The sequence below is a fragment of the Galeopterus variegatus genome, unplaced genomic scaffold (assembly GCF_000696425.1).
Source record: "Galeopterus variegatus unplaced genomic scaffold, G_variegatus-3.0.2 Scaffold973, whole genome shotgun sequence".
NCBI classification, from domain to species: domain Eukaryota; kingdom Metazoa; phylum Chordata; class Mammalia; order Dermoptera; family Cynocephalidae; genus Galeopterus; species Galeopterus variegatus.
The window spans coordinates 262,701-270,874 of record NW_007727084.1 but is presented as its reverse complement, the minus strand read 5'-3'; the positions used below and the strand labels follow the sequence as shown (position 1 = coordinate 270,874).

At 50.1% G+C, this 8,174-nt stretch overlaps 1 protein-coding gene across 1 annotated transcript in view; it reads left to right on the top strand.

The window, feature by feature from the left end:
- The window catches only part of EIF3K (eukaryotic translation initiation factor 3, subunit K), a 10,232-nt gene extending 4,439 nt beyond the window's left edge, over positions 1 to 5,793 (top strand). The window contains exons 4-8 of the mRNA XM_008573947.1: positions 1,660 to 1,734; positions 3,424 to 3,490; positions 3,597 to 3,674; positions 5,192 to 5,317; positions 5,725 to 5,793. Coding sequence (XP_008572169.1) covers positions 1,660 to 1,734; positions 3,424 to 3,490; positions 3,597 to 3,674; positions 5,192 to 5,317; positions 5,725 to 5,756 — 378 coding nt within the window. The 3' untranslated portion in view covers positions 5,757 to 5,793. The remainder of the gene's footprint in view (positions 1 to 1,659; positions 1,735 to 3,423; positions 3,491 to 3,596; positions 3,675 to 5,191; positions 5,318 to 5,724) is intronic.
- The last annotated feature ends 2,381 nt before the right edge of the window (positions 5,794 to 8,174 follow it).

The following is an 8,174-nucleotide window of genomic DNA, read 5'->3' as shown; positions in this document are numbered from 1 at the left end:
GGAAAAAAAAAAAAAAAAAAAAAAAAAAAAAAAAAAAACAGCACTAGGAAACCATTGAAAGCTTTAAAGCTGTAGGGCACTATGGACAGATTTATGCTTTAGAAAGATTCCCTTGAGGGATCTGGCTATGTAGGGAGCCACCAGGCAAGAGGCAGGAGGGCCTGGGAGGAGTGGCCAGACAGGGCCATGAAGAGCTTGGATTGTCAGGCTCCACGAGGGAAGGAACTTCATTTACATGTGTCCTCAGTACCTGGCACACAGCTGGCCTTCTGTGAATGTTGAGTGAAAATCAGTGAACTCTCTCCTCTCCCCTCTCCCCTCCTTGACTTGCTTTTTTGTGGTTGGTGCAGTGCTTGGCCAGTGAGCCTCCAGCTTTCATTTACTCACTTGACAAATTCGGCAGAGTCCCCCACCTGTGCTTGACAAGGCAGGTGGGCCTTTGTGGTGGCAGCTATCACACTGCCTGCTCATTGGTGGCTGAGCTGAGAAATGGCAGGTGACTCATTGAACCCACTCCCGCCAGGTGTGCCCATGGTGGTTCCTGCCTTCTCATAGATTGTCTACCTCCCCCAAGGGTGTGTTCTGGTGGCTTTTTGTAAAACAGATATATATCCGCCAGCAAAAATCTGGGTGATAAAAAAAAAAAAGGTACATTGTTCACAACTGAAAATATGAAAGTAAACAGTGAAAAACAAGGCTTCTTTTTTCCCTGTCCCACAGCCACCCCACTCCCTTCCCAGGAAGCAACAGTTGTTTGCATTTCTTGGGCACCTTTCCACAGATATTCTATAAAATACATAAATACAGGTAGGTGTGTGTGTTCGTGTACAAATATTTCCCCGACACAAATGGTAGGATATTATGTGCATCTTTCTGGGTCTAGCCTTTTTCATATCACAGTGCGTTGAGTTCTCTGTGTCAGTTCTGCAAGTGTTGACTTGATGCCAGTGTGTGGATGAGCTGTCATTTATTTCATTGTCCCCATCACTGGACCCTTGGTCGTTGCTCACCTTTTGCCACTATAAAGAGTGCTGCAGCGAACATCCTTTCTCCTGCAGACATCCGTGGAAGAAATAAGATGGCTTCATTTTCCAGTTCTTTGACTGAACTGAACCTTTGGAAGGAAGGGACTAGAAGAAGGTGATGGGGAGGTGTATTAGTCTTTTTATGTTGCTTATAACAAAATACCTGAAACTGGGTGATTTATAAAGAAAGCAAAATTTATTGCTTAAAGTTTTTGAGGCTGGGAAGTCCAAAGTCCATCTGGTGGTGGCAACAGTGACCCAGGGGTCTCATTGCAAGATTGTGGAAGCAGAAAGAGCAAGAGAAAGGGCAAGATAGACTCTCCTCTTCTTTTAAAGCCCTCAGAACCACGCCCCTGATCACCATGTTTAATCCATTCACTACAGCACGGTCCTACAATCCAATCACCTCTTCAAGGCTCCACCTTTCAATTACCATAATAGGATTTCCCACCCTCTTAACAGTCACAGTGGGGGCTAAGTTTCTAATACATAAAACTTGGGGGACACAGTTCAAACTTCAGTTAGTCTGGGGGGACATAATTCAGTCCACTGAAGGAGGGGTGGTTGATCTAGGACCCAACCCCAGCCTCCTCAGGCTCTGAGGCCATTTTCCCTTAACACTTCCTCCTCCCAGCAAGAAGAGCGGCCGATCCGACAGATTTTGTACCTTGGAGACCTGCTGGAGACCTGCCACTTCCAGGCCTTCTGGGTAACTTCCCTTGGGTGCAGGGGCATGGCGGGTGGCTGGCCGTGTGGAGCTAAAAGTAATGATCATGCGCATTTAGTGGTTGCCTTCTTGGCAGTGGGCCCTGTGCTCGGTGCTTTGCAGGCATGATCTCATGGAATCATCCTCACAGAGCCAGGACTTATAGATCGTCCCCTGTGCCAACAAGGCTCAGGCTGACCCTTTCCCCTCCCCATCCATCCATCTACTGGGCTCTCTGGTACATGCCATCAGTCACAAGCAGAAGTTCTTCCTCTCCTCAGCCTGTCTGAACGTGCTGTCCCTTTCTTCCTCTAAGGGAGCCTGGCCCTCTTCTGTAGCCTCCTTGTTCCTCATTGCCCCTGCCTGTCCCATCTCCCTCCTCCTCCCCAAACCCCCTAATCTTGAAGCTAATGTGGCATCACTTCCTGCCCCACTTTGTAAGTTTGACCCCCCTAGATAACTGCTCCTTGTTTCTTGAAGAATTTAGCTCTCTCTTACTGCCACTTTTTACTGCTCCTGATTCTTAGATGTTTGAAAAGCCACATTAGGTGATCACCCTGACCTGTCAGTTCCTTGATCTCTCGTCCACTATCTTGTCCTCCACCTGACCTCAGCCCCTCATTCCTAGCCATACCCTGGACCAGTTCTCAGCACATTGGACCACTGATGAGTTTTTCATTTTGTTTTGTTTTTGTGGCTGGCCGGTACGGGGATCCAAACCTTTGACCTTGGTGTTATCAGTACCATGCTGTCCCAAGTGAGCTAACTGGCCAGCCCTTTTTAAAAAAATAATACTGATGCTTGGGTCCTGCCCTCACAGAGTCCGATGTAATTGGTCTGGGTGTAGTCTAGTCATTGGGATTTTAAAAAGTTATCCCAGGTGATTCTGATGTCTAGCCAAGGGTGGGGGCCACTGCCTTAGACTTATCCTCACTAAGTAATTGCCCCCCTCCTTCCCCTATGAATTTCAAACATCTTCACACTCTGGCCACTTCCCCCTAGCTTCCTGGCTCACCCCCACAAGGTCTCTAGTCTCCTGGTTTTCCTCCTGCCTCACTGGCTGCTGCTCCTCAGCGTCCTTGTGGGTTCCTCGTTTCCCTCACTTGCATTGGAGGGAGCCCTTGCTGAGGTGACATTTGAGCAGAAACATGAAGGAGGTGGGGGTGCTGGTCATGGGGGTGGAGAGTTCCAGACATAGGAACAGCCAGTGCAAAGGTCCTGAGGTGGGTGGGTGCCTGGCGTGTCTGAGGAGCGGCAAGGAGGCCACTGGGGCTGAAGCAGGATGAGAGAGTGGGCAAGTGGGTGGAGATGAGAGCACAGAGGTGACGGGCAGATCCTGCGGGCCCTCGTGGATCAAGGTAGGCATGTGGCTTTTTCTCTGAATGTGAAACAGCAAGGGTAGGTGGCTGAGTGCAGTTAGCTGATGTGTGTCTGTCCCTCTCTTGGGTTGTGGTTTCTGCCTGCCAGTTTCAGACTCCAGCTCTGTGACATTGGGCAAATCACTTAGCTGCTCTGAACCTTGGTCTCCTCATCTTCAGTAGGCATAACGGCTGTAATTTACACCACAGGGTTGCACACAGAAGAATGGCTAGCATGTGGGGTAAATATTCAAATGTTATTCTTGTTAACATTATTAATATTAATACCATAGGTATTATTAGTATTATCGTGAACATTATCATTTCCTCATAGCAAGCTCTGGATGAAAACATGGACCTCTTGGAAGGTATAACTGGCTTTGAAGACTCTGTCCGAAAATGTAAGTCATCCTCTGAGCCTGGGACACCCAAGGGACCAGGGGTAGGGAGTGGCAAGCTGGGCCTTGCAGGACGGCTCCTCACCATCTTTGTCTCTGACCTCCGTAGTTATCTGCCATGTCGTGGGTATCACTTACCAGCATATTGACCGCTGGCTGCTGGCTGAGATGCTTGGGGACCTGACAGGTAAGGCCTTCTGGGTCCCTTGTGCAAAGCTAGGAGGTTGGGGGGTGGTCGGGCAGTGGGTCTCAGCCAGCTCCTCAGATGGACCCCAGTTGGCCTCACCAGGTTGTTACTGAATGCCCAGCCTGGGAGGAATAAGGATTTGGTGGAAGACATTCCCTTACTTGGGGAAGATTCTGTGCCACCTGTTCACTTAGTCTGCATACACTTATTGAGTACCTACCCTGTGCTGGATGCTGTTCTAGTCACTGTGCACACAGCAGTGAACAAAACAGAAGGGCTCAGATGCCTTCTCACAGAGGTAGAGAAACAAATAACAAGATGTGTATGTCCAGTGGCGATTCATGCTATGAAGGAAAGTAAGACAGTGGGTAGAGAGGTAACGTTGGAACAGTTACCTTTGTGGAATGAGGCGGGCCCCCGAAGGCAGAACAAATGTGAAGGCCTTAGAGCAGGGGCCTGCCTGTCAGATTTGCAGGGGCGCCAGGGTGTTGTGTGGCCACAACAGAGTGTGCAAGGCGGGGAGGGAGGTTGGGGGTGGCGCAAGGCAGAGAACTAGGGGTTGGAGGGGGATCTCCAGGTCTGGGGGCCTCAGGAGGACCTTGAGTGAGATGGAGCCATAGCAGGGCTCTGAGCAGTGAGGGCTGTGATCAGATCTATGTTTTTAAAAAGATCCCTCCAAAAATGAAAAGGAGAGAAAAGAAAAAGGTATGTATTTGCTTATTTTCTCAAAAAGAAACAAAGGAAAGACAAGAAACTAAGGAAAATAGTTTTATTCCTGAGAGGGAAGGTGGGAACAGGGAGGAGAGTGGTGGGGTTAGGAATGAGACTTCTGAGTACCTTGCAGTTTTTTGCCTTTTGGTTCAGATAGGGGTGGGGTGGGGGGCATGGTTGGTAGCATTATACCAAGTGTTTATAGCAGGTAGATGTTTTACATATTTAAAAGTGAAATTAAATTAAAAGGGTATGAAACAAGCCTTGGAATGAGTATAAAGAGAATTAGATGAATGTGTATCAAATTGGTAATGGTCACAAAGAAAATTATTTCAAGTAAGTGAACACTACTCTGTACAGCCTCACTGGCATACTTTCTAAGGGCAAACAGAAAAAGAAGGCTTACTGTTAGTGGTTATGATGACATCATAATTTTGCAAACATTTCATATAGGTTACAGGGAAAAGCAGGTAAGTAAATACTGTTAGGAACCAAAATTTACACTGGGAGAGAAAAGAGAGAAATATAAGATAAAAGAAGTTAAGACAAAAGCCCTGCAATGGTAAGGGTGAGAAAGCTATAAGGCTCCCTCTAGCGGCCGTTTAGAGAATGACCCATAGAAGGGCAGGGTGGCAGCAGGGAGACCAGTCCAGCAGCTGCTGTTGTCCATGAAGGAGGTGCCAGTGGAGCCACTGTACAAGGAGGGTGCCCTGGCCTATTGAGCCTGAATCCCCTTGTCTCCCAGTCCCCCTGGTACTGTGGAATCGGGCTGACTGAAGCACCCACACTGCCCATGTCCCCTGCAGACAGCCAGCTGAAGGTGTGGATGAGCAAATACGGCTGGAGCGCTGACGAGTCAGGGCAGATCTTCATCTGTAGCCAGGAAGAGAGCATTAAGCCCAAGAACATCGTGGAGAAGATCGACTTTGACAGTGAGTGGTGGCCTGGGGCCTCAGGCTGTGGGGCAAAGAGGGTGGCCTTCGACAAAGACCAGGGCTGGGGTTCTTCATGGATGGGAGATTTGCATCTCCCAGACTCCACTGACCTGTCTTGGGGCTGCCTGCCCAGGGGAGAATGGCAGGAGATGCTGGATATTCTGCTCTGGAACTGTCAGGCTGTGTCCTGCCTCCTAGCACTCACCAAGACTCTCCAAGGCCTAAAGGGGCCTTGCTGTGTGTCTCTACCCTTACTGGGGTCTGTCCCTGCCCACTGGCCCTCCTTTATCCTTGGGGCTCCTGGAACCTCGTGGAGGCTCTGGAGTCAGATAAACTGAGTGGGAATCTTGGTTGTCTACTTCACAGCAGAGTATGTTTACTCTGGTCTCTCCTTCTCTTAACAGGTGTGTCCAGCATCATGGCCTCCTCCCAGTAACAGCAGGCATTTAATAAAGATTTGTTGACTTAACCCAGTGCTGTCTCTTCCTCTTCCTTGCTGGTTTCCTGCCTCTGCCTGCCCCTCGTCCACCAGAGGGACACCAGGAGCAGGCCTCTGCCCTGCCACGTGCTGGAGGTGCCTCTGCTCTGGCTGGTCCCCACCCCCAACTCCCCTGGTAGGGTTTTTGCCTCCTTTCTTTTCCACCTTTGACTTCCTCCCTTCCCCCACCCCTGCCTTCCTGACCTTTTAGGTCATGGGTGGATGAGTCAGCAAGGAGAAGGAGGCAGCTCTGACATCCCAGAGCCCAGCCCTGCAGCCGGCAATCCTGGGCTTTTAGAGGAGTGGAGGGGAGAGTGCTGTCTTTCTCAAATCCTGGCTCTTGCTGTGTCCTTGGTCCAGTGACTCCACCTCTCAATCCTCAGTTACCTCTTCTGTGGAAGGGGGAGAATAATGTACCCTTTTGAAAGCTGTGAGCGTTCCATGAGCTCTTGCCAGTAAAGGTCTTAGATCAGAGCTTACCTGTTCTTGCTCTTAGAAAATGTGAGCCATTGTTAGTTTCAGACTGAGAAGGGTTTGTCACCAAGGCTGCATCTAGTCCTCAGTACTCTTCCGTTTGGAGAGACTCTACGAGAAAATTGGGATTTCCTCTGCTCAAAACAAGAGGTCAGCACTAGGCAGCAGCTGCCCCTTCAGCCAGCTCATCCTCCCCTAGTCCCAGCTTACTCCCCTTGTTTGTGTTACCTGCCTCCTTTAGGAGTCCTACCTCAAGTCACTCGATCCTTAGCAGGATTGGTTTTTGTTCCCATTTTACACACTCTGGCAGAGTAACCTTGGGCAGTTTTCCCCTCTGAGCTTGTGTGCAGAGTGAGGGCTGGGACCTGCCTCCTGGGGAAAATGGAAATGAAATGCCACAATAGATGTCAGCCCTTAGTGTAGGCCGCCCCTTAGCACTTCATTCTTGTGTGCCAGTGCACGTGAACTTTGCCTGTGGAGAGGGCAGCTGCAGCGAGCAAACTTTCAGCCTGCCTAGCCCTCCCTCCCTGCTGGCCTGTGCTCACGCCCAACATGCCTCTGAGGGCACTGGAGAGCCAGGGTGGAGTGAACACCCTCTTCCCTGGGTTTGAGACCTGAGCAGAGGTCATGAACTAGGAAGTGTCCAAACCCTGGAGGTGGAACAAAAGTGTACTACTGCAGCTCACTGGAAGCCAGCTCTGAGGGGTAGTAGTGAGGACTGGGATGTTATTACACCCATAAGCTTGTGCAAGTTAGCAAAAGTCACCCCTCTGTGTGGGGACAACTCCCAGTCACCTGCTTGGCAGGTGCCCTTGTGTAGTATCCAACCTGCACAACCGGTCATGGCTGCTCTGCAGGGGAAGAGGAAATGACCTTTATCTCCTCTGTAAGCCACATCTCATCCTGCTTTGCTGATCTGCTTTCTCTACATACAGGAGGATCATCCTTTGAGCAGCTAAGAGAGCTGGCTCTGGAGAGACTGCTTGAGTTCAAAACCAGCCTGGTGGCCTTTAGGCATGTTAGTTCACTTTCCTGTGCCTCAGTTTTACAGCGAGGGAGAATAATAATTGTACCCACTTCGTGGTTGTGAGTTAATGCCTATGAAGAGTTTAGTACAGAGCCTGGCCCTGCTTACTCTCTTGGCAGAGCTTGTAAGAGATCATAAATTTGTTGCTGTCTCCAAATTCCATCCTGGTGGTTGCCTGTCAGGCCTGCTTGGGCTCAGGGCTGCTGTTTTCAGCTGCTTCCGTAGTCACTTCTAGACATTCCAGTATCTGTTCATGTTCTCACCCTGTGAGGTCACAGCCCTCTCTAGTCTGCTTCTCCTAAGTATTGTTAACAATGGGATACTACAGTAATAAATTCTGAATGAAGTCCTGAGGGTTCCAAGGAGTGGTGGTACAGAAATGGAGAACCTAAAGCTGCTAGGGTCCACTGGCCATACCCTTTCACTCGGAGCCCATTCTTGTCCCTTCCTGCCCCCTCTGAGCCCCTGCCCTGCTGCCCTTGGACCCTCAATAGACATGTCAGCTATTATTAGTACACTGTCCATAGATGGCTGCCAGGAAGTGGCCTCAAGGCTGGCAATTAAAAGGAGCCTTTAATTCAAACTTCACTGGCTGGGGCCATCCGCTTCATCTGAGCCCTTGGTCTGGGAAGTTTCCGAGTGTCCACTGGGAGCAGGCAGGGAGTGGCCTTCTCCCCTAGACCAGGCCCAGCACAAGAGTCTTGGGCTTGTTCTCCAAGTCAGGCAGGAGGAGGCTGCCCTGTCCCAGCCCTGCCCCAATGCAGCCCAGCAATGGAAACAGCCAACATGACTGGGAGTCTTTGGCCAGGTCCTGGCATCTCCTAGGAAAACAGGCTGCTGCCTGGGCTGTGTCCCCTTCCTCTGTTTGCCACTAG